Genomic DNA, 24,406 nt, shown 5'->3' with positions numbered 1-24,406 from the left:
AGGCTAAGGCATTCTTTAGTTATTGAGTGGTAACCATATCTCTTCCCGAGAGTCAAGGTCACCTTGACCTTTGACGTACCCTTATGACCAAAGAAAACCTCAAAAGGGCTTATCTACTCACCTCCGGCAATCACCCTATGAAGTTTGATGCCTTTAGGCCAAGGCATTCTTCATATATTGAGCTTAAATGGATTTCAGTCTCAACGTCACTTTGACCTTGACCTTTGGCTTACTGACCCCTTAAAACAATACTGGTCATCTTCTGACCACAGACAATCATTCAATAACATTTGACAACAGAAGGACAAAGCGTTCCTTACTTGTCACTGTGACCTAGATCTTTGACCTAATGAACCCCAAGTTAGTAAGGCTCATTTACTGACCACAGCCAATCATCCTATGAAGTTTGATGTCTGAAGTACAAAGCATTCTTTAGTTACTGAATAGACTTTTTTTCAGTCTCAAGGTCACTGTGACCTTTAGCTTTGACCTACTGAAACCCAAAATAATAGGGGTCATCCACTGACCACAGGCAATCATTTCATGAAGTTAAGACCATGCATTCTCTAGTGATTGATCAGAAACCAATAATTTACCAACAGACAAACCAGTGGACACTTGAGCAAAAGAATATACTCCCTCTTCTTGGAACTTGTATAGTAGCAGTTTAAGACATTTTCAAAAAGTAGCCTGCCATTTATAACTTCTTTCTTTGTTGTCTAAATCCTTTGCAATTTCACGTATGCATTTTCACCAGTGTTTGGAGTACACAGGGTAATAAACAGCCTGCTTTACTGATTTTTCTACAGATCTTAATTTCAATTAAGCGTCATATGGAACTGTTACACCTAATTCCCAGGAGGGAAACGCTCCATTAATTCTTAGCTGCAGTACTGTTTTGACGAGACCAACTTTTCCTTTTAGCAGTTGTGGTGAAAAAAAAACCAAACAGCCTTGTAAAAATAACGGAATTGATAACTGCGGAAAACAAAGAAAAGCCATGCAAAACAGTTCTATTCAACGACTTTCAAACATATTTTTCAGACCTTTCTGCAAATATGTGTGCACAATAGACAAAAGTGATTGCTAAAGTCTTAATTGGGATGAAATAAGAGCACCGCCTTGCGGGCGCGGACGCTCATCTGATTTTTTTGTCTCTGTATAATAGAAATATTGACCTACCCATGATTTTCAAAAGTCCAAAAGGGGCAATAATTCTTGCAAAAAGGAATGCAGAGTTATGGTACTTGCTGTGCAGTGTCAGCTTTTAATGGTTAATAACTACTCCAAGTTTTAAAGCAATATCTTTGACCGAACAGGAAAAAAGTTGGCATTTAGCAAAACAACTAAGAAATCTGATCAGTCCAAAAGCGACCATAATTCTTGCAAAAAGCAGGATGGAGTTATGTTTCTTGCTGTACAGAGTCAGCTTTCGATGGTGAACAAGTGTTGCAAGTTTCAAAGCAATAGCTTTAACATAAAACTTAACCAAGAAATCTGATATTTTCTACGTCCAAAAGGGGCCATAATTCTTGCAAAAAGCAGGATGGAGTTATGTTTCTTGCTGTACAGTGTCAGCTAATGATGGTGAACAAGTGTTGCACGTTTTAAAGCAATAGCTTTGATAGTTTAGGAGAAAAGCTGACCTAAACATAAAACTTAACCAGGCAACATTGACGCCGACGCTGATCAAGTGATGACAATAAGTAATCATTTTTTGTCGAAAAAAAAAATCAGATGAGCTAAACAAGAGGGCCATGATGGCCCTATATCGCTCACCTGTTATCATTGCACCTGAGGACAAGAAGGTCCTCAGAAAAAATATCTAAGTCTAAAGGACAGGAACAACAAAGGAAAGAAATTTAACCAAAAAGAAAAACAAAATTCTTACAAGGTACATATATGTTAAAATACACCTAAAAATTGGAGGTATCATCCATGTTGTACCACAGAAAAGTGGTCTCGGTTTTTCCCTATGGCCAATAATAAAAAAATTACTAAAAATAGGCTATTTATAGTAACGTAACAGGGAAGTTATTCAAAAGAAAATTATTGTAAGTTAACAAAAGAAGGATCTGCCAAATAAAACTGTTGACATAAATGAAATTTCAGATCAGTATCTTCATTAGTTACGGAGATATGCCCATTTTAATTTGAAATAAAGGGAGGTAATTTGACATAAAATCAGTCCATAGTTATCTACCCTGATTGGCTCGGTCCAACTAATGACAATAATGAAATTTCAAATAAGTCCTGTAAGTACTTACTGATATAAATCCATTTTGACTACAATCAGGGGAGGTAATCAGATATAAAATAACTCTGGAAACTACGATTGGATCTGATTTGTCATGGAATCCAAGATTTATTGTTGTTGAAGATATTTTGGAAGTTTGAATCAAATAAAACTATAAATGAAGTCTCTATATGGCTGCAAAAGCCAAAATAGCCAATTTTGGACATTTAAGGGGCCATAACTCTGGAACCCATGATGGAATCTGGCCAGTTTAAGGTAGGAACCAAGATCTTGTGGTGATACAAGTTGTGTGCAAGTTTGGTTAAAATCAAATCATAAATGAAGTTGCTATTGTGCAGACAAGGTCAAAATAGCTAATTTTGGCCCTTTCAGGGGCCATAACTCTGGAACCCATGAGGGGATCTGGCCGGTTCAAGAAAGGAACCGAGATCTTATGGCAATACAAGTTTTGTGCAAGTTTGATTAAATTCAAATCATAAATGAAACTGCTATTGTGCAGACAAGGGCAAAATAGCTAATGCTGGTCCTTTCAGGGTCCATAACTCTGGAACCCATAATGGAATCTGGCCAGTTCAAGATAGGAACCAAGATCTTATGCTGATTCAAGTTGTGTGCCAGTTTGGTAAAAATCAAATCATAAATAAAGCTGCTATTGTGCAGACAAGGTCAAAATAGCTGATTTTGGCCCTTTCAGGGGCCATAACTCTGGAACCAATGATGGGATCTGGCCAGTTCAAGAAAGGAACCGAGATCGTATGGTGATACAAGTTGTGTGCAAGTTTGGTTAAAATAAAATTATAAATGAAACCACTATCGTGCAGACAAGAAATTGTTGACGGACGCATGGACGGACACACGACGGACGAAGGGTGATCACAAAAGCTCACCTTGTCACTATGTGACAGGTGAGCTAAAAATCCTCTCCCTAAACCTGAGAAATACTGGTATAAAAGGATATGGTTGCCTTCAAGAATAGAGGAAAACACCTATATTTTTAATATTTATGAGGTAATTAATTTTGATATAAATGGTTTTTAATTACTACGAATCAAGGGATCACGACTTTCTTCTTACTATGAAATCTTGTCTATAGTAAATGGATATGTAAACTACTGCTTAAGCAAATGTAATTAGAATAAAGAGCATCACCTGCAGGTGCCACCCTCATCTGCGAGTGCTAGACAATATGTAAGAAAAGAGCTTTGTTCAGATTTTTATGTACAAAAAGGGCCACAATTCTGACAAAATGCAGGTTAGAGTTATGGTTCTTGGCCTACATAGTCCTCTTCTTATAGTTTTTGAGAAAGGTGGACCTAAAAAGAAAAAATTTAACCAATGCAGATGATCAAGTGACAACAAAACCTCGTAGATTTTTTTTCAAAAATCAGATGATCTAATAATTTTAAAAGATACAGTAACTTTGGGTCATCTGAATACCACTGGAAATTATCCTACGAAGTCAAAGTCATATTTCTAAGCATTCTGACAGTGTTTAGAAACTCAAAAGTCACTTTGCCTTTGGTCTTTTGACCTTAATATCAATAGAGGTCACCTACATATATACCTATATACTACAGGCAACTATTTTATCAAGTCTGATGGCCATAGACCAAAGCATTATCCAACTTATGATCAGAAACTGTTTTAAATCTCAAGGTCACAGTGATGTTGATCTCTTGACTTACTGACCCACAAGCAATCATTCAGAAACTGATTAGAAACCATTTCAAGTTCAGTGTGACTTTAACCATTGAGCAGTTCATTCCCAAAACAACAGCAAATAAACCAAAAAGTTGCCAAGGCAGTCTCCAGTTAGTGATAAAGTCAAAATGAGTGGTCTATCTTGAATGTATCTAATGACATGACAACGGTAAAATACCTTCTCCTTTAAGAGTTTCACAAAAACAGCACAATATAAGTCCTCACCTGTTAGTTTTCCTGATGTGTATCCAAAACTATTTGGCATTGGTTTAGGCCGGGTATCTGCTTTCTTACACCATTCCTCGAACCTCTTTTGAGCTTTTATTCTCTGCTCTTTCCTCAGTCTTTCTTCTTCAGCCTGTTTTTGTTTCTCTGCTCTCTTTTGCTCTCTTTCTTCATCTTTCTTTTTCTCTTTCCATTCCTCAAACTTTCTTTCCGCTTTCACAGCTTCCATTTTCTTTTGTTCTTCCTTGATCATCTTTTCTGTCTTTTCTCTTTGCTTATCAACCTTACGTTTTAAAGTTTCTTCAAAGTTTTTTTTATCTACCCACTCTTTTCTCACTTGCTGTGCCTGCTGTAACTTTTTCTGTTGTAGGACTGCCTCTTCATCTTTTTTCCTTTTCTCTTCTCTCTTTCTTTGTCTTTCTGCCCTTCTTTTATCTCTATCATCCTTGACCTTTTGAATAAGCCACTGTTCCCACGGTGACATACCAGGTTCAGGAGAGTCAGTCTCTGTGTCATCTGTTACTGATGATTCAACAAATTTTCTGAAATTGAAATGAATCACATATACCGGTACTGTAGAAGCAGAAATGTTCGCATTTGGTTTAATTTTCACTATATTCACTAATCCAAGTGTAAATATTAACCATTAGCACAATGAAAATCAAGCAAATCTCGTCCTTACACAAACCTTCCCCAACATATCAAATGGAAACGGCCATATTTACAAAAACTGGCTATGTTTAGAGTTTCCATAATGACTATAGGATATTATGATTTTAAGATGAACACAACAAACAAACCACAGAACTGTTTAATTTAGAATGATATGATAAGTTCTGTGTTTGCAGTGTGTTTAATTAAACAAACATTGGCATCTCTGCCCCTGAATATAGATTACATATAAAGCTGTGTTTGTTACAGTTATAGAGATGTCAAGGTTTACAGGTAATTAGAGGCATTAAAACATCCATACAATTAAAAGCAATTGATCTTTACATTAGACAGTCTAAAGGTTCATTGTAACGCTTTATGATATGTAACTTTTATGCACACCCAACTTACATAAAGCCGAAACAAGCAGATTAACTTTTTTTACAATTTCTCCCAACATAAAACCTCGCAAACATTCTCAGTATTTCAAATTTGGAATATCATGACTCGGCATGATGGCCCTATATATCGCTCACCAGAGTTGATCTCGCCTACTGACCTAGCTTTTGACCCCACATGACCAAGAGTCGAACTTTACTTAAAATCATCAAGACAAACATTCTGACTAAATTTCATAAAGATTTGGTTACAACTGTGGCCTCTAGAGTGTTCACAAGCTTTTCCTTTGATCTGACTGGGTGACCTAGTTTTTGACCCAACATGACCCAGTTTCGAACTTGACCTATAGATTATCAAAACAAACAATCTGAATAATTCTCAGGAGTTTCAAACTTAAATTGTGGTCTCTAGAGTGTTGAAAAGATTTTTCTTTGATCTGGCCTAGTGACCTAGTTTTTGACCCCACATGACCCAGATTCAAAATTGACCTAGAAATGATTAAGAAAAACATTCTGACCCAGTTGCATAAAGACTGAGTTACAACTGTGGCCTCTAAAGTGTTCACAAGCTTTTCCTTTGGTTTGACCAGGTGACCTAGTTTTTAACCCAACATGACCCAGTTTCGAAATTGATCTAGAGATCATCAAGACTAACATTCTGACCAAGTTTCATAAAGATTTAGTCACAAATGTGGTCTCTAGAGTGTTCACAAGCTTTTCCATTGATCTGACCTACTGACCTAGTTTTTGAACCAACATGACCCAGATTCAATCTTGACCTAGAGCTCATCAAGACTAACATTCTGACCAAGTTTCATAAAGACTGGGTCACAAATGTGGTCTCTAGAGCGTTCACAAGCTTTTCCTTAGATCTGACCACAAGCCCCAGTTTCAAACTTGACCTAGAGCTCATCAAGACTAACATTATGACCAAGTTTCATAAAGATTGGGTCACAAATGTGGTCTCTAGTGTTCACAAGCTTTTCCTTTGATCTGACCTACTGACCTAGTTTTTGACCCCACATGACCCAGTTTCAAACTTGACCTAGAGATCATCAAGACTAACATTCTGTTTCATAAAGACTGGGTCACAAATGTGGCCTCTAGAGTGTTCACAAGGCAAATGTTGATGGACGCCGCACACCGACGGACGCAGGACAATGACCGGTCACAAGAGCTCACCTTGAGCATAGCTCTATCTGTTCTTCAAATAGTCAAACTAAATATATGAAAAACGTTTTGGGGTCTAAAAATAGATTTCTCATGATAAATTCAAAAATTACTAAGGTGTTTTGAAAATAAAAAAAAATTCTTTTTACCATTTTGCGAGTTTTTTTAGGAAGTTTCACATAGAGTATGAATGGAATGGTCTTATATTTAAACAGAAGTCAAGGAAAAAACTTGATACAGAAAAGGTGTATCAAACAATAGACTAAATTCCACTAAATTCCAAATTCAACGCTAAAGCCTACATGGTAACACATTTACTATACAGTGTCAAAATCTTAATCTTAGTGTGTTACAATGCTCATTTCCTCAAAATCCAGAGATGTTGGAGAACCGTGTTTTTCAAAAGATGGAAAATTTCTAATCTAAACAATCTGCTACACATGTTAATAATGTTTGCATCACACATACTTACAATTCCTCATTTCTAACAGGATACTTTGAATTCCATGAAGCGTGTATCAATATGTCAATACTTACTGCAGAATCAGGAGATACAGTATTGTTGGAAACTCATACCACTTCAAGCTGCTTTTAATAATGGTATAAGAGACAGATCTGTAAGCCCATGGAAATATCTAGAAAAAGCTGAAGTCTTCCCACTCAGGATATACTTGTTTGATGTAACTTACAGCTTTGAAAATGCTCACCTGATAACTTTCTTCTTCATGACCTTTTTATGTTTTACATTGAACGTATTATTATGAATTTCTTGATGATTCTTTACAGGCACGTTTTCCTTTTCTTGTCGTCTTTTCATGTCAGATTCTCTCGGTGGCCTCCTCTCTTCATATTCGTCTTCTTCATCACTACAATGTACATTTTCATTTTGTATGATCCCAATTCAACAATATTAAGAGTTAAAGCTTACAGAATGCACAATTTTTTCCAGCTACAACCTTTTCACAAGCTAGGAACCAATCTACCAGCTACCACCTTTCAACCTATTTCTGAAAAGTTTCATTGTAGTCAGAAATTTGACATAACTGAACTTCTACATTAAAAACAAATGTAATCTGTTAAATGTAAATAATTCACTTGATGTGCACAATCCTGCTGTACAAGCCTTGATATACTTATTACTCGCTGTGCCAACTTTAAGCACCAATCTGAATATGACGAAGAACTTACCAATTTTTTATTTTATGTACATCAATAGGTTTTGATAATCTATATAAAGATACTAAATTTCAATGATAAATAATTGATTCACTCAACCTCAAAAGTAAATTTTAATACAGCACCTTTTGCCAATATCAATGAACTGATAAAACAGGGGCCTTTTATATTTTTTTAGCCTTCTGATAAAATATGCACTCTCATTTGGAACTAAAGATTAAGCTGTAAGTAATATCCAATGAAATTAATAAAAGAAAATTCAAACCTGCAGCTAATATAGCTATCATGATCAAGGACGGATGTTAGTGAGGCAGTTGAACCACGGGACTCTACGGATGCTGATCTTGGACCAACAATGGCTTCAGGCTGCATCCATTTTGGCTTTGTAACTGTGGCAGTGACTGGCCGTGGCCTCAAACTTGTCATTTTCTCCCTGGATCTAAAGAAATGATATGTAAATTACATATGTAATACTCATTTAAATATTCTAATAAGAGTAAGCCAAGCCCTGCCAGAGCATGGAAAGTAATAGGTAGTGAACATCCCTACAGGATAAATTTATGCAAGATATTAATCAAGTTTGTCAGAAGATCTCTTGGAAGCACAGAACCAATCAGGCAAGATAATTGTTGGCTTAGTTTGCTTATGTCCAGGAGAGGTAATAAAATGTTTAACACCCCTCACACATCCTTGGGAGTCTTAATCATTAAATATGCTTGAAACAATATGCTGAGATTCCTGACTAAGCTTCTATTAAGTTTGTGGCATCACTGAAAATCCCTGAAATAATTTGGTACCACAGAATTAATTAGGTTTTATTCAACTGTATTTGTTTCTGAAATATTGCATATCGTATTAAATCTGAAATATATGAAAACAGGTTTTATCAGAGACTTCATATTTTTTCACATGTGCAAGGCATAAATTTTGTCAACAATCGATAAAATGTGTCTTTCAGTATTGAAACCTCAATAAAGACAACTGAATTACTAAGGGCAAGATTGTTGACAGAAAAAATCACACCACTTCTAGACTCTTTTTTGGCAAACAAGCATTTGAAGACCGACCAAAATGACTTTAGCAGGTCCCAGAAAAGTCACAAATTAGCACATATTAGCTAAATCTAGCTATATATAGCTAGAAATAGCTATAAACCAATAACAACTTTAATACTGTACAATATATGGCAATGTCAAAAAGAAAAGTCATTATCCCATCCTAATTGTTTATAAGACAAAAGATAATCACAAAAGCTGAGATCTATGCAGTCTCAATTTCAATAGATGTTACAAATTTGTGCGATAAATCATTACTAAATTAGTCATAAGTAACAGTGATTCTCACAAGTGACACATATTCTTCAATGATTTATCACAAACAATTGAGGCATTTATTGAAAATGTGACAGCAAAGATCTGGGTTTAGTGTATAAATTGTCTTTCATTTAATAAACCACTGGGACGCGATAAGTTTGACATATTTTGCATTATTGTTATAAATTTGTTTTATAGCTTAATTATTCTAGTTATATAGCTAATTTGTGACATTTCTGGGACCTATTTAGGTTTAGAACTTTTTTGGCAACTGGCGGAGAGATAAATTATGTAGTAATTAATCAATTAAATGGCCAGGCCTCGACCTTAGCGGTGGACCGTTGGACCGACGCAACCAAAATATCGGCAGGTTCACTAACTATCAAAAGTTGGGTAGACCGACGGTCAACCAATTTTCAGTCACGGTCTGCAAATAAAATAAAACCCTTAAAAGTGAAAAAAAAGGGGGACAAATCGTACCCATATCGTCGAATTCACAAAACGAAAGTTGATTTTGTCTTAAGTATGGCATTCTACAGTTATAAGCATTGGCGAGTTAAAGTCAGGATAGAACGAATGGACTTCTTAACCGATTGGGCCAGGGGTTTTTACGTGGTAACTTTACCAAATTGAGAAATTACATCCGGCAAAATTACCTGGATTGACTGGAATTTACCCACGAATCGTAAAAATATCAAAACGTCATGCTGGTAATTTTCCATTCCACAAGCACTTGCGCCCTATCGTAATATCTAATTTACATCGCGGTTACTTTTGACACAAAAAACGCGCGTAGTGCATTCATTTTTTAATATAATCGCTTCAAATTTTCAACACTGCTTGAGAACTAATACAGTTTGAATTCTATAACAATTTTAATAAGATATCGACAGGAATGTAGGCAAAATTCTTTAAAAACAATCAAATTTTCATATAATGGTTTATAAAATTTTAAACAGCGCAATCTTGATTATTTATTTCCTTCTTAAAGTAAATAAACGGTACATACTATGGTAATAAAATTTAGACTTTTGACCAGAAAGTACAAAAAACACAATTAAAAAATCATAAATAATGAAAAAGCGGCAGCAATTTAAATACATGGAGTAAAACGATTTTTGGCAAACAGATTTCTGTTAGCGCGGCAGAATAGGTTACGTGACCTCATGAATGTAAATAGAAATGTGGTTTTAAAATGAAGCAGTGTGATGTTGTTGCGGTTTTTAATAAGTTTTAAATGATTCTTTGTACATATATTTTTTGACACAACACTTTGTTGTTGTTAGATATTCTTCTCAAACAATAATGTAAATTTCTTAAGGGCAAATAGGTCACAGATGTAGGACATCCACTATCATCGTTCACGGTTTGACACATTTACATGTCAGTTTATTCGGGATATTGCACATTCGCTTTTAAAAAATTAAAGACAAAACTTGTTTACTGATTTCTTCTCAACAATTAAAGGAATCAAGAAAGTACGATCAGACAGTGATGTGTCACATGGCACGAAAACATGACGTAATGCCATGACAATCTCGGGGAAACTATACCGCTTTGATCTCCACTGCAGATGCCACAATAACCGACACACTTCTTTTAGCTCTTTGAGGGGGTGTTAACTGACGATGAAAACGAGGCCAATTACTTAAAGTTTATCATCAGAATAATTACCGATAATTGTTGATGTTTTTTCTTTTCACTTTCAACACGGGTCGGGAGGATGATGATTATTGTGTCCATATTTTGGGACACTTTTCAAAATAATTATTTTTCGGGATAACAGATTGCTACTAACTGTCTTCCATTTTTAATTATTTTAGAAATAAGACCTGTTTCTTTGAGTCATATGAAGTTATGACGTCTACAACATCACAGTTTATGTGATGGAATTGGAGGTCCACTAAAGTCTGAGCAGGTCTACTAGATATTAGCAGTTGGTGGACCTGCTGGCAACTGCTGAAAAAAGTTAAGGTCGAGGCCTGATGACATGTTCATATATGATATGTATATATACAGCCAGCTAAGTAGACCTTTAGTCTAGTTAGCTGGTACCGGCTACATATTTATACCTTTTGTCTAGGTAGCCGGAACCGGCTACCTAGCCACTGCCAACATTTTTTGGTTGAATAGGATCGGCCTAATTTTATATTACAGAATAAAGAAGACCAGAATTTTAGAGTGCTTGTGAATTAAGAAGATGGGCTAGATTGTGTACCCATATTTTGCCCGGTACACCGATTTCGCCCCATGTGCACTTTTGACCAAAGAGCTATAAAAATCAATAGATCGGCAACTTGAAAGGCATGTAGAGCAAATCTCGCAAAAAAAACATGACAACTGAATGAGATCTCGTTTACCGGAAGTGACGCGTTCTCTACGCGCCATTTTGTATGCGAAAGCAATTATTCATCGGTAAATTATTATAATTTAATTATCACCGTATGACCATGCTTCTTTTGATGGTAAAAAACATGTACTTTTTGTCTTAAGACTATTTCACATTAAACTAATGTCGTTTTAGAAGCTAACGTATTTTAAATGTAGTTTTAAAGGTAAAAATTGTAACTCCATGGTCGCCAATGTTTATTTTTACTAAGATAACGCCAATTCACGCTCTGACACAAGATCACGTGTGATTACAGCCAGTTGCCATTCTGTGTATTTTAATACTTTGTTTTGACAGTCCGGCTAGCTTGACACACCTCACTTCACAATTGGAACATGCGAGACATGCCGAATAACCTGACCAAAACCTCACAGCGCATTTTAGTGTGCCGATTAATTGATTAGGATAGCCTGATGGTGTAAGAATAGAGTCAACCTGATTATGTTCAATATCATGGCAATGGCCTGAATGGGTGTCAAATTATAACTTTATCAAAGATTATGTGCAATCAGGGCAACTTTGTTTTATGTTTTCTGTCTGTTTTGCAGCAACACTGTTGAATGCAAACTTCCAAAATGCTTTTGAACTGTATATACCTGCTATTTCGATTCATCTTTACTACTGAACTAGAATAATCTCTTAGAAAATAACAAAATTATTGACATTTCTTGACACAGTCAAGTCACAACAAAGTAAATGACAGGCGCGAATCAAACCGGAAGTAGAACACGTTAAAATTTGGTTGGATAAATACGGTAGATAAATTGTATTTAATTCCAAATATCAGAAATTTTATCATTTACTAATAGAAGTATATGCTTTATCCATTAATATATATTTTAAATAATTATTGCACGAAATGAAAAAGATTTTTAAAGACAGTTATCTCCGAGCCTAACATATGGCGACCTGGCAACAGACGCCGTTGCAATTGTTAAAAATAATTTGGAATTTTAGATAGATGCATGCGTTTCTGGTGCTAAAAACTCACATAAATCAGTAGGTAGAAAGCTTCGTAGTCTAAACGAGTGAATGTCATCAATTTAAAAAGTATCTTTAAGATGATAAGCAGAATAAATGTTTAGCAGGTGCTTGTTTCGCTGGGTTTCTTGGTGGGTGGGGTATTGTAAACAACATGATCATTTATTGCAACTTCAGTGTTGATACTCCGCAAAATTCATGGGGACCTCGTACTCTGCAGAATCGATGGCTGATTATATTTCAGAGCTGCAAGTCTACTCCAAATAATTGTACGGGAGTCGAAATGTGATAATTTTTGCACAGGTCAATATCTCCCCTCCACGTACAACATTAAGGACCTTTTCTGTGGTGAACCTTCCGCAACGATTCTACGCGGCTATTTTTAAATCGCATTTTAGTGAAATTTTAAGATACCTGGAAAGAATATCCATTTTTTCCTTCCATTCAGTTGATGTTTATGTGAATAAACAGCAAAACATGAGTTTGTCACTGTTTTAAACGACACACCCTAAAGTTTACACACATTTTACATGGCTCTGCTTCATGTTACATGATCGATAACGACCAACTGCATTGTCAGCTGTACTGAGAGTAATGGCAGATATGTAAATACAGCAAGGTTACAGCCAAATGAAACATATAATTTGTTTTACTATTATGTTTAAACCATAAAATGGTTTAGTATTAACTTTTATTTTGTTTTACGATTTCATCATTTAAGTATATTGCCTGATCGTGCTTTTACCTAAATCTGTTTTCACCACAGAAAAGGTCTTTACTGGTTTTGACGTAAAGAGAGGGAGTCTGCCCTATCACGAAAATATCTCAGAATCAGTTCTGACGTCAAATTATTTGGACAAGGCGCAAGTCATTTTAACAGCTGTTAAAAGTGAGAAAGATGTCACAAAGTGCAAGGCTGAAAAAGTAAAATGATAAAGTAACCCTTAGGGAGAAATACCAAGGTTCTTACTGGGGATTGAACTCATAATCCTCCGGTGGACACTGTGACCAGTGACATTGTTAATGCATTAACCTTAGAACAGCAAGGCTGTTTGAAGTGGCCTATAAACCTACTATCACTACACTTCACTAGCTTTCCAGAGTGACCCTCCGTGCTCACTGCATGAATCCGTCAAACATCCTCATTGCCATTAAAGGTAAGTAAACCTTGGGGAGATAGTACTAAGGTTTGTACCGGGGATCAAATCCTGGGCCAATAATTTATAAACCTAATATTACTACGAAGACTTATTTACAGTGCTATGGTGTAAAACAAAAGACAACCAAAATCAGGGGTACAATAGCAGAGATGAATTATTCTTGGAAGAAAGAATTTGAGTATTGTGTGCATTAATGTAGACAGAAGTTAATTTAGGTTCCAAAAACCGGACCTAATTGCCATGGCCTTGGGTCAAACTAATTTCAATGACAGTGTATTGCAAGGAGTTTTCGAAGCCGTGTCACTTAAGCCTGTTTATTGTGTACAGACGGTGCTGCGTTAGAAATGTGCAAATATGAAATTGCAAGTTAATGATGCATTTGATTTATGCCGAGGGTAACTTGTCGTTGATTAATTTCACCAAAGGTTATTATTTGATTTGACTATAAAAGAATAGATTAACGGTAATTTATACATATACAGAAAAAAAAAACTGTCATTCATAGTGTACTACAGGACAATGCCTGTATGATACAGCAGAAAACATCAGCAGCTATATAAACTTCTCTTACAGTACAAATAAAGGATATCTTCCCCAAACCGGAATCCTTGTCGGGTTTAGGGGGTTTCCACTGTAGTAAAGAGCTGACAATAATAATGCTGTTTGAATGACTGAATGGAAAAGGTGGTAAAAGCAGCTGTAAATTTCATTTATTGGATGCATAGACACTATTAGATCTCTGTTCTTTTTCAGTTACTATGAAGCAATAATTGGTTTTGAAAAATGACGTCCCAAGTTGATGTTGGCCTTGAGCCAAGAACATCACCAAAGTTACCTGCCTTGAGGGAAGGGCAGAGTAGCCTTGTGTGCAAGGACAAACTCCCCTCACCACCCACTCCTAGGGAGCAGGCTTCGGAGTGGGCAAAGGATGTTAGGGCCAGGTGATTATTTCTTTAATATTTACTTAAGTGACAATTTTTCTAATTCCATTTTATGTTATTTCTCCTCAATGCATACAGTACGTCCAAAATGAAAAGTAAATTTTTCATGCAACCTCCGTGACAAAAAGCAATTGACTGTCCGTTCGCGGTGTCCTGAACATGCTTGCACATCTAAATGAACACTGTGCCCGTTTATCTGCTGCTAGCAATTAGCGGACATGGTTCGTTGCGGTGTGCAATCGCGTTCATTCTCCGTGTTCAGATCGTTTAAATTAACCCTGTTTTTCATGGTAGAAAGTTAGTTTTTGCTCCCATGTTTTGTTTTAACAATATTTTTTTCTGTTTTCACTTAGCTTATAAGATATGTAATCATGTACTGTTCTGTTTCCTTTGTTTATTTTTAAAGTTGTTTGTAAAAATTGTTAAAACCTTGGACATACTGTATTTAGATAGCTTATAAAGTTTTTTCATATTAATTTTGATAAATTCTTACAGTAGACAATGAATGTCATGATTATTAACAACAGTTTTCATTTTAAGAGTTTGTTATTTACGTCTTTCAGTGACACTTTGGAGAAATAGAAAATAAAGTTTTGTCTTTATGCCTCCTATTGAATTTCATTTTGTATAATATGTTGAATTTAACTTTAAAAGCATGCTTTTAGCCTATGCTTTTAGCCTTTATTTAGACAAAAAGAAACAGAAAATAAGAGATAGTTTGATAGTTACGGTCACTTGTTGTATATTGCAGGATAAATCATTGCCTAGACCAGCAACAGGAAGTTACAGAAACTGACATAAAATGTCTCAAACAAGAACTTATTCCAGTGTTTGTTGTGTGCCTTCAGCAAGACAGGTATTTTTCTAGATTTTATAGTTTCATTTTCTGTTTTTAAGATCAACATTTGCCGTTCAGTTTTGTTTCAAGTAAGAATCAGTTACTTTATGTCATTGCAGTTGAATGAAATCAGTATTGGTTTGCCAGAAGTATAGTTTAACCTTTCAAATAGCCTGCTACATTTCTAAAATGGACTGGTCCATCTTTCAATTTGGACAGTACCATTAACTGTTAAAAGGGGTGCTTACCAAAAAGTTACTGACTGAATTGCGAACAATGCAGATCATGATCAGACTGCATGGATGTGCTGTCTGATCATGATCCACACTGGTCGCAAAGGCAGAATCGATCATGTCCAGCATGATAAGGGTTAATATAAATTCCAGTGAAAATGGGCATATCACATACATTTGTATACGGTAGATGCAGTTTGAATCAGAAAATATGAGATTAGTGAGGTTCAAGTATATATAGCAAGGGAAATCCCAGTAGACATTTTTTCAAATAAAAATACAATGTAGCAGTGGGAATACCTGGTGCAGCTCCCTGGTTTCATTTAAATCACCTATAAGTACAATCCAGATCATAATTCAGGGCATAACATACCACTGAAATCATTCTTTATTGCACTGAAACTTTTATGTACTTTCCTCAGGCATCTAGAAATTTTAAATGTATTTAAAAAATATGTGTATGTAAGATACTACAAAATGTTTTAATACAGCCAAACTGACCCTGGGAAAGGAAAACAGTGGTATTTTTAGTCCTCAGCAGGTTCACTGAAGGGGACTAAGGAATACCCTCAGTCCGTCTGTCTGTCCGTCCGCAAATCTGGATCCTTCAATTACTTGAAAAGTATTCAAGCTAGGTTCATAAAACTTGTTATGTATATAGAGGGCAATATGTAGATAATGCACTTACATGATTTATGCTTATAGGTCAAAGTTCAAGGTCACTATTGAAGGTTAAGTAAAAAAATTTTCTGCACCATAACTTTTATATGCATTGATGGATTATGTTATTGGTACACACAAACGTTTCCCATGATTAATCAATGTGTGAACTCATGATCTGCGCTTGTCTGTTAAAGGTCAAGGTTACTGTTTAAGGTCAGGTGAAAATTTGTTCTACCTCATAACTTTTAGTAGCATGGAAGGACTTTTTATTACTACACAGATATGTTTCCCATGATTAGACTATTTGTTGGGCATATGACCCTGGTTGTCAGTGAAAGGTCAAGGGCACTATTAAGGTCAAGTAAAAATTGGTTTTGGCTCCATAACTTTTATGTGCATTGATGGATTATCTTAATACTGCACATAAATGTTCCCCATTATGAGACAGTGTGTTGTGTACATGATCCATGCTTGTAGGTCAAGGTCACTATATTGCTTATATCTTACTGTAACTTCACATAAACATTGTTCAGCATACAAACAAAGTATGTGCAGGGGCTGGGCCCATTATACCTAAGGTCAAGGTCACCAAAGTGTTATACATATAGGTTATTTTTAAGGTTAATGTTTTTCGGCAACCTTTGTTTTTCTGTCATATCTTTGTTACTATTGCTTATATCTTACTGTAACTTCACACAAACATTGTCCAGCATACAAACAAAATATGTTCAGGGGCTGGGCCCATTATACCCAAGATCAAGGTCACCAAGTTGTTATACTTGGAATTATTTTCACGTTAAATTTTTTCGAAAACTTCATTTATAGACATATCTTTGGTACTTTAAAAGATAATGACTTGAAATTAACAATATTTCTTTATAATCATCATCTGCATTTGTGGTTACAATCCCCATAACTCTTATTGTATTTTTGACAGAATTATGCCCCTTTCATACTTAAAGTTTTTTGGCAATCTTCGCTTTCTGGATATTACTTTAGTACAATATAAGATAAAGACTTGAAACTTGAAATATATCTTCATCATCATCATCTGCATGTGTGGTAACAATCCCCATAACTCTGATTTTTATTTTTGACCAAATTATGCCCCTTTTATATTTAATTTTTTTTGACAAACTTCGTTTTCTGGACATAACTTTGGTACTATATAAGATAATAACTTGAAACTCAAGATATATCTTTACCATCATCATCTGCATGTGTGTAAAATCCCAATAACTCTAATTTATGTTCTTGACAGAATTATGCCCCTTGGTGTATCTTCCTTTTAAAGTAGAGGTCTCTTATTGAGACATATATTCATTTTACTGTCAGATTGCCGAATAGTGGAGCGCGCATTCTTATGGACAGCTCTTGTAATCTTAACACTGTTGTTAGCAACCACAAGGGACACACACTTACAAAGTTTTATACTGGTAGGGGACTTTTATATTGCCACTGCAATACTCGGTCACTTGTTTTCACAGGGTCTTGCAACACAGGTAAATTTACACAATTAATAATTAAATGGGAAGAGAAAATATCGGTAGTGGCTTTTATTATCAGGTTTTACAGTATTCTTAGATGGTCATTCTTCAGCATTATATATTACCTTATTAACTTTTTTCAGTCGACATGGATGGAAGTATCTGACAGAAGTGGTAGAGTTACTGGAACCATATAATAGTTACCTTGACCTCTATGACATGAAAGCTGAGGTAAATGTTGCTTTTATTTCAGTCATGCAAAAAACTCCTGCTTTCTGCTTAATCATACATATTCATTTTTACAGTAGTCAGTAAAATAATATGTAGGTATTTTTAAGTTCAATATTTAACTTTAATATGGCCATATATCCTGCCTGAGCGTCACAGTTGTATTCTTAGGGTGCGGCAGGATAAGCATCAAACAATTATTTGACTGATTTTCTTTAGTTTATATCTTGGTTTCATTTTGTAGATAACTAAAACTTATTGATTGGTTTTCATTTTGTTAATGCTTGCAATTTTTGACTGGTTTTCATTTTGTTAATGCTTGCAATTTTTTGACTGTTTTTTTTGTGAATGCCCACAATGTATGTCTGGAGTTCATTTTTGGGAGGCAGGGGGTGGGGGGGGGGAGGTGAGTGGGGAGTGGGAATATCTAGGATTGTTGTTGTGGACATGACTTTGTGCTACACAGCACAGTTTTAACAATTTGACAATGTCTTCTTGTATATACAGCTGTTTCATTACCTTGAGAGAATATACTACCATGCAAAGCTACACAAAGAGAAACTGTTTGATCTACACATTGTTGATGCTCTGGAGAAAGTCTTCCCAAAGGTATACTGAAGTCTAAGTTAGATATATGATACACGATTGTCTCGTAATATAAGGAGATATTGTTGTGTTGAGTATAAAGATGAGGCACACTGTAACAATTGGCAATAATGTTTCAGGTTCTGCTCTAAGCATGTAATTTGCCAGGTCTTAAAGACAAGGAAATTTAATCTTTTTATTGTTATTGTCATTTTCTGAAGTCAGTTATTAATTCTTTGGCTGTAAGACAGGCAATATTATATTATTGTTAGGCAGCTGGTTCTCTATTTTAGCTCACCTGAGCAATGCTCAGGTGAGTTTTTCTGATCACTCGATGTCTGGCGTCTGTCTGTCTGTCATCTGTCTGTCCGTCAACATTTAGCTTGTGTATGCGATAGAGGCTGCATTTTTCAACTGATCTTCATAAAAGTTGGTCAGAATGATTACCTTGATAAAATCTAGGCCGAGTTCGAAAGTGGGTCATCTGGGGTCAAAAACTAGGTCACTAGGTCAAATCAAAGAAAAACCTTGTGTATGCGATAGAGGCTGTATTTTTCAATTAATCTTCATGAATTTTGGTCAGAATGATAACCTTGATAAAATCTAGGTCGAGTTTGAAAGTGGGTCATCTGGGGTCAAAAACTAGGTCACTAGGTCAAATCAAAGAAAAACCTTGTGTATGCGATAGAGGCTGTATTTTTCAATTAATCTTCATGAATTTTGGTCAGAATGATTACCTTGATAAAATCTAGGCCGAGTTTGAAAGTGGGTCATCTGGGGTCAAAAACTAGGTCACTATGTCAAATCAAAGAAAAACCTTGTGTATGCGATAGAGGCTGTATTTTTCAATTAATCTTCATGAATTTTTGTCAGAATGATAACCTTAATGAAGTCTAGGCCGAGTTCGAAAATGGGTCATCTGGGGTCAAAAACTAGGTCATTAGGTCAAATCAAAGAAAAACCTTGTGTATGCGATAGAGGCTGTATTTTTCAATTAATCTTCATGAATTGTGGTCAGAATGATTGCCTTAATGAAATCTAGGTCAAGTTTGAATATGGGTCATTTGGGTTTAAAAACTAGGTCATTAGGTCAAATCAAAGAAAAACTTTGTGTATGCCATAGAGGCTATATTTTTCAATTGATCTTCATGAAATTAAGTCAGAATGATTGCCTTAGTCAAATCTAGGTCAAGCTTGAATATGGGTCATCTTGGGTCAAAAATTAGGCTACTAGGTCAAATCAAAGAAAAACCTTGTGTATGCAATAGAGGCTGTATTTTTCAATTGATCTTCATGAAATTTGGTCAGAATGATTGCCTTGATGAAATCTAAGTCAAACTTGAATATTGGTCATCTGGGGTCAAAAACTAGGTCACTAGGTCAAATCAAAGGAAAACGTTGTGTATGCGATAGAGGCTGTTTTTTTTTCAATTGATCTTCCTGAAAGTAAGTCAGAATGATTACCTTGATGAAATCTAGGTAGAATTTGAATATGGGTCAACTAGGTTAAATAAAAAAACACCTTGTGTATGCGATAGAGGCTGTATTTTTCAATTGATCTTCATGAAATTTAGTCAGAATGGTAGCCTTGATGAAATCTAGGGCAAGTTCGAATATGGGTTATCTGGGGTCAAAAAGTAGGTCACTAGGTCAAATCAAATAAAATACTTGTTTTTGCTCCAATTTTAATGATAATTGGTCAGAATATTTTTTTCTATGAAATCACTAGGTCAAACATGTTTACACTGTTATGGTGTATTATGGTGTGTTTCTCAGGTGAGCGACCTAGGGCCATCTTGGCCCTCTTGTTTTATTAGAAGTTTGACTGATGAGCGACAAACTTTGGCTAATTAAAACATGTACATTACTTTCAAGTACTAGTTCTAAGGTTATAAAGCTCAGGTTGGACACCAGTTATAGAATGGAATGTTTCTATTGGATGATTTCAGGATTGGGCTCATAATCAGCCAGTCAGATGCTTCAGTGTATCTGACAGGAACCTTTCTATTGGGCAGTTCCAGGATTGAGCTCAATCAGCCAATCAGATGCTTCAATGTCTCAGAATGAAACCTCTTTATTTGACAATTTCGGGATTGAGCTTATAATTAGTCTGTCAGATACTTGAATTCAAAGACAGGTCTCAAAACCAAGATTTGTAATTTTGAAGATTGGGATGTTCAGCAGTTTGTAACACTTAAAAAGGGTGCTTAAATGTGAAGAAAATATTAATGGCAGAGACATAATATTAGTGAGGCAGTTATATTGGAATGTTATATGTATACTGGTCTTGAATCCTTAAGGTTTCTTTAATACCATTTTGTTCTTATAAATTAATTAACAAACTTTGTCTTTCAGGAAATACAACAGCTTAAAGAGGGAGATACAAGAAAGTTGAAGAATTATTGCGTTGCAATCCCGTCTGTGAAATTTTCAGCTGACACACCCAGTCCCAGGGTGAAAAGAATTGTCCCAGCCCCACCCACACTTCTAAGTCTTCCTGATGGAACAAACCCATACTCAATGTATATAAATGTAAGTAACTAAATGTCAAACATTTGTATTGTACTGTTTAAAGATATGTTTTGTTTAACATATCCCATTTTAATAGCCCAGCCTAACCTCTTGAAATATCTTTGAGGAAAGTACTTTTTTTTTTGCTCCCCCCTCCCCCCCATGAAAGGGAGAGACACTTCAATATGTTCTCATCTGAATGTCTGTCTTGATGTATATTTGACCTAGACATCAAACATCATAGAAATTTATTCAGCATATGAAGTTGCGCACCTTGGGTGTTGTTTAGCATTTTCAGTGAGGCAGACAAGAGTTCTAGCCATTGATTTAGCAAAGGTTAAAGGTAGGCTTAAAGGGCCTTAACTTTTTTATGGCACATGTCTCAGAATATATTTAACCTATGGTCATGAAACACAGAATTATTATTCAGCATGTAAAGTTGGCACTTGGGGGATTGGTTGTGATTTTACTGAAAAACATAAGAATTCTGCTCATCCCCTTTCAGCCTCTAGCAGATAGTGTTTTACTGTATCTAAAGTGTGTTGATCTGCCCGTGCTTCTTTTATGCGAGAGGCCACATATCGTTTAATAATAACATTGCTTTTTCTTGTATTGTTTCACAGACTGAGGACCAGCTTAGAATGGTGAAACCTTTAACCTTTGGTGACCTCAGAAAATCCCTGGCAGCAGTTGCTGTTGATATGGCAGCAAGTAAGTTCATCTAATGTTAGTTACTTCATAGTTATTCTAGCTTGATTTTAATAGCAGTAACTTAACCATACTGTGTCACTTTAGTACATGCAGAGTTACCTCTCTTTTTTGAGGTGTAGACCATACAGAAAAGGACAGCTCAGTTGTATTTTCACCTTGATTATGGTTTCAACATGTCATACATCTTCATACTGATTGATTTATTTTTATCAAAACAGGAGAGTCAATCTGGAGTCATGCCCTAGGTCCAGTAGCCCAAGCGTTACAAACTGACATACCAGATGATAGTAAGGTAAGTGCTGACACCAACCTCTGTAACTCCTGTATTTCTTTGAACAATACCTTTCTTTCAGTTTGATTTTATGATTAAGGTCCACACTGATCAAGTTTATACATGTGATGGTGTACTTCATGTTCTTTGTTTCAAATGGGGAAAAAATCAAGCAAGCTAACCAGTTAAAATTTCACACTTGGCTGACATAATTTTATTGCAGAATTAAAAAGCTTAGATAAAATGAATAATCTAAATGTGAGTTTCTTAAGTGGGCGAATGTTCCCACCTGGAATGGATGGAACAACTTCCGTCTAGGAAAGCCCAACTGCTTGCCACTGACAGCCATCAGTGGCAAAGAATACACTGTTAAATGCTTCCATTTTTCTATACTTAGAAGGTTAGTAGTACCTTATAAAAGGTATGAAATTGTGACCTAGAAAATTATAATAATTGCAACTGTATTTATGTAACCTTGCTTAACTGATATTTTCACAGACTGTACAGAAATCCCCTGAGAAAGAACAAGGTGGTTACAAACTCACTCCAAGAACACTGGTGGCTGACCATACTGCTGCTGAAAGAAAGTTCAAAAAGACTCCAAGAATAGAGGTCAGTTTCTTTCTGTCTTTCGATTTATAATTTGCTATAAAGTTTGTCATAAAGGATTGAAATGCCTTTCATCTCCTTGTTGTTAACGCTATTTTTGTACCATGTGTACAAGAAAATCTTATGTGAACTGTGAATATTTTCTCACAGACAATGAGAAAGTGGATGTGGGAATATGCTATGTATCAGATTATTCTTAGGTTATTTTGTACTTTTTTAATGTCAAACATGTAACAATGATATTTGATCTTGAGGGCTGTTTTTAAGATGATTTGTAAGGAAATGCCATCTTTAATATTTTTTACCAAATGATCTGCAGGGTAATAAGATATTTATGGAGAAGTGAATACCAGTATTATTGAATCTTTTACATTTATCCTAGATGACTGTCTAGGTAATATTGTTTTCTTCTGAATTGAAATATAGAATGCTTAGATATTTAAGGAGTCTCCGTGGCTGAGTGGTTAAAGTGGCTAACTTCCAATCACTTGTGCATCGAAGTCTTGAACTTGGGGTGTAGAAATTTTTCATGTGAGGAAGCCATCCAGGTAGCTTACAGAAGGTTGGTGGTTCTACCAAGTTGCCCTCCTGTGCCTTCAATAATACCCAAAGGGGTACCTGGGGTCTTTCTTCACCATCAAAGCTTGAAATGTGCCACATGACCTATAATTGTGTTGTTGTGATGTTAAACCCAACAAAATAAAGGTCTTCAAAGTTTCTAACAGATTACTGTTGTTTTTTTTTGTGTTTTTTTAATTAATGATGGTGACACAGCCTTTTCACCATTAAAGAATTAATTATTGTTTACAGGAAGAGAAGGTACCGAAGATGACTGGCAGAGAAGCTGTGGCATATTTTGCGAAATGTCATCACATGGGAGAAATAAAATCTCTTTTTTTCAACTATACTCCAAGTAGACACTTTGCACCATACGATCTCACATGTGTCCACAAAAATAAGGTTTATACCTTTTTGTTTCATGTTTATTATGTGGTATAACATGTTTTTTATAAGAAAAACTATCTGTCATTTTTTTTATTTAAAAACCAATTTAAACGATACCTCTATATCTTTTTTGCAATGAGTTCTAAAATTAGTTGATACAAAATCAAATTGTTTGAGGACTTATTTCTATCCCATGAAAACTTGTAGAAATTAACACGGTTTAAAACTTTTTAAGTTTCTCTGTGATTGTTGAATTTAAAGAAACTATTCTTGCATCTGTTCTGTTTAGTTTGCAGAATTCTGCCACCTTGTTGATTTTTTTTTCTGATCAAGAGTTCCATTTTGACCAACTGGCATCCAGTCCAGTTTTAGTATGTAGTTAAATAGAGTATATTTTTATTGTACATCTAATTTTAAATTTTACTTGTAAAGACAGTGCTTATAAAAGCAAACATCAACATTTGGTACAGTTCTGATGTGATGGTTACTCCAGTAATATCTGTTCATATCTGCAGGTGGAAGAGGAGCATTTTGTGTTTTCAACATTTGGCGTACTTCATGTATTACCCAATGCCCCTGGTGAGAGTAAGACCCTGGCAGAGTGGCAGAGGGAGGCAGTACTGTGGAAGGCAGTGTCATGTATACCATTCTTCAAACACTATCTGATCAGAAAAATGTTTGACAGGTATGTCGATTTACCATAAATATATTTTTCTCCTTTTTCTCCCAGTTGCAGTGTGTTGTCCTTCCTTTGGGAATATGTAAAATGGCTTATATGTAAGTAAAAAAAAAATTGGGAAATTTTACAAACATTCAATTTGAAAAGTTTGCTACAGTGTTAAAAAAAGATTATCCGGAAAATTTCATGAAAGTCCACATATAAAGGCAAATTGTTTTTTAATTTGGTGTCAAAACGGCAGACAATTAAGATGGGAAATACCCCATCAAAATTGTCTCCTGACA

The 24,406-nt window shown here is 35.4% G+C and overlaps 2 protein-coding genes across 2 annotated transcripts in view; one reads left to right on the top strand and one right to left on the bottom strand.

The window, feature by feature from the left end:
- The window catches only part of LOC123532939 (coiled-coil domain-containing protein 34-like), a 40,870-nt gene extending 28,862 nt beyond the window's left edge, over positions 1-12,008 (bottom strand). Inside the window, exons 1-4 of the mRNA XM_045314560.2 lie at positions 11,877-12,008; positions 7,844-8,017; positions 7,110-7,268; positions 4,184-4,725 (exon numbers count right to left, since the gene is read on the bottom strand). Of these exons, the coding sequence (XP_045170495.2) occupies positions 4,184-4,725; positions 7,110-7,268; positions 7,844-8,017; positions 11,877-11,893 (892 nt within the window). The 5' untranslated portion in view covers positions 11,894-12,008. The remainder of the gene's footprint in view (positions 1-4,183; positions 4,726-7,109; positions 7,269-7,843; positions 8,018-11,876) is intronic.
- Positions 12,009-12,170: 162 nt separating this feature from the next.
- Positions 12,171-24,406, top strand: part of LOC123530896 (dynein heavy chain domain-containing protein 1-like) — a 161,276-nt gene continuing 149,040 nt past the window's right edge. Inside the window, exons 1-11 of the mRNA XM_053518035.1 lie at positions 12,171-12,279; positions 14,175-14,362; positions 15,114-15,218; positions 17,727-17,814; positions 18,319-18,420; positions 20,752-20,928; positions 21,531-21,618; positions 21,837-21,910; positions 22,388-22,501; positions 23,309-23,458; positions 23,959-24,128. Of these exons, the coding sequence (XP_053374010.1) occupies positions 14,205-14,362; positions 15,114-15,218; positions 17,727-17,814; positions 18,319-18,420; positions 20,752-20,928; positions 21,531-21,618; positions 21,837-21,910; positions 22,388-22,501; positions 23,309-23,458; positions 23,959-24,128 (1,226 nt within the window). The 5' untranslated portion in view covers positions 12,171-12,279; positions 14,175-14,204. The remainder of the gene's footprint in view (positions 12,280-14,174; positions 14,363-15,113; positions 15,219-17,726; positions 17,815-18,318; positions 18,421-20,751; positions 20,929-21,530; positions 21,619-21,836; positions 21,911-22,387; positions 22,502-23,308; positions 23,459-23,958; positions 24,129-24,406) is intronic.

The sequence above is a fragment of the Mercenaria mercenaria genome, chromosome 11 (genome assembly GCF_021730395.1).
Source record: "Mercenaria mercenaria strain notata chromosome 11, MADL_Memer_1, whole genome shotgun sequence".
In the NCBI taxonomy this organism is placed as follows: Eukaryota; Metazoa; Mollusca; class Bivalvia; order Venerida; family Veneridae; genus Mercenaria; species Mercenaria mercenaria.
The sequence above is the reverse complement of the archived record's forward strand: the minus strand, read 5'-3'. Positions and strand labels throughout refer to the sequence as shown.